Genomic DNA, 1,949 nt, shown 5'->3' on the forward strand with positions numbered 1-1,949 from the left:
GACTCTGGGCCTGTCGGTTTATCTCATCCAAGCACTCTGTCAACAGTGCATGGATTTTCACTGCTACCACAAACACCTTCATAGTAACTCTAGTAACGATCGAATGAAAACTGAGGAGGAGAAGACCATAATGATGACCATGGACCGAAAGACTCACCCAAGGAAGGGAGTACTCCTAGCATGGAAGAGCCTAGGAATGTTCTTGTCGTGCCGTTTGAGGAGCTTCCGGAAGCCAGCCAAATTGACGTCAATGTAGTTCATCAGCTCAGCGAGGTGTTCATGAAAGTTGCAGTAACTCCTCACATACGATTCGACCCATGAGCATGCAGCTTCAGTCCCGAGAGAGCTTACATGATACGACACCTAATAGAGTAGCCCTAGAGAAGGTGGTAACCCGCCCATCATCACTACCAATGCTTGAGCCAACCTCTGGCCATTTTTCTGAGGAGCACATTCAACTTGCCGCTCGGTCAAGAGCAGTCCACCGTGATTAGCCTTCGTTATCCACTGTGATATCTGATGGAAAAACCATAAAATCCCCGCAACGGCCAATGAGAAAGATCACCTCGTGCATGAGAGACAGTTCCAGCTCCTCTATCGCTCCCTTGATGCACTCAATGTCCCGATCCACAACACTAAACATCTCACCATCTTGGAACCGTATTTCCTCTAAAGTCAATAGAACGTCCCTTTGGGGTATGCCATACCTGAGGAGAGTCCCTCCACGAATGACTAAGTCAACAGCGACCTTCCATATACTACCTGGCCCGCTCAGTGTTCACGAAAATGATAAGAGAAGCCAACGACTCGGTGCCCAAGAGCTCCTAATAGGAAGCAATTAACTGATAGTAGAAGAGTCAATGACGACAGTACATTTTGCCGGGCGAAGGTCTTGGCTAGTTTCTCCAGTCCCACCAAGTGATGCTTTATAGTCTTCTGAGAGAGGTACGGCAAACTGCCCTCCTGCATTGCTAGAGCGAGCCTCTTGCTAAAACGCATTTTTGAGGTAGCTGAAGAATTGGCTCTCAAAACTGCCAAAAACCAACACAAGGTCTAGCGTAAAGATACCACTAAGCTCGACTAGGCACGTTATGCTGTTGTTCGCGACATACCACTCCCTGGCCAACTCAAAGGAGACCGTACCAACCCGCGTATCTCAACTACGAAGAAGTGTACTTGAGTCCACTATCGCTACTAGGCAGCCTCGTGGGTGTTGAAAGCCTCTTGTGATACGAAATTGGGCTCTCGAAATATCCAAGACTCCCTACGACCATCTCTTTCCGATTGACCCGACGATCCCAACACTCCCCACCTACGGTGTAGAGCCTCTTCAGCGAGCTACTGTCGACAGATGCCGGCTACTAAAAGCTTTCTTGCAAGTCAACAACAGCGCAACATTCCACCCCACACTCCATAGGACCAACTTGGCCTTGCCGAGAACCAAGAAAGGGCGAGCGCCACTTACTTTTAGCGGAGCGAAGCGATTCATTCGTTGCATTTTCATTTCTTTTCATCACCACAACATATGGAAAACTCTTCCCCTTCCTCATCTCCATCCCGATCGTCCTCGGCGGAGAGCCCAGCCCCTGATACGGCGGTCTCTGAAGAGGTTTCGGTGCCCAATAGCGACCATGCTGAAGGGCTCTTCCCAACTATAACACAACGGTTCGCTGGTACTACCTACCAGTGAAGCGCCTATTAGAATCTCCAGTGGCAGGTTTTGCGGAGACCAACCCTGAGGAGGCTACTGCCTTGGCCCGGATAACGCAGATTATGGTTCGAACGTACGAACTAGGGTAAGGGGTGGACGAGACTGTAGATCGTTTGTAGATACCCTGAGGCCGTCCAGACCGTCTTGGGTATGGCTGACAGGGCCAACTACTTCGCAACCCACTACCTCTCCTGGGTACCCCTTTATGGGAGGAATAGTACTATTGACTCACGTTGCT

The 1,949-nt window shown here is 49.9% G+C and overlaps 1 protein-coding gene across 1 annotated transcript; it reads right to left on the reverse strand.

Annotated features, from left to right (window-relative positions):
* Positions 1-153: 153 nt before the first annotated feature.
* On the reverse strand, positions 154-999 carry Pmar_PMAR027445 (hypothetical protein; the record flags this gene model as incomplete). Its single annotated transcript, XM_002782810.1, has 5 exons — positions 154-363; positions 412-516; positions 566-707; positions 763-824; positions 874-999. The coding sequence occupies 5 exons, from the start codon at positions 997-999 to the stop codon at positions 154-156; spliced, it is 645 nt and encodes a 214-aa protein (XP_002782856.1).
* Positions 1,000-1,949: the final 950 nt, after the last annotated feature.

The sequence above is a fragment of the Perkinsus marinus genome, assembly GCF_000006405.1.
Source record: "Perkinsus marinus ATCC 50983 genomic scaffold scf_1104296938170, whole genome shotgun sequence".
In the NCBI taxonomy this organism is placed as follows: Eukaryota; Perkinsozoa; order Perkinsida; family Perkinsidae; genus Perkinsus; species Perkinsus marinus.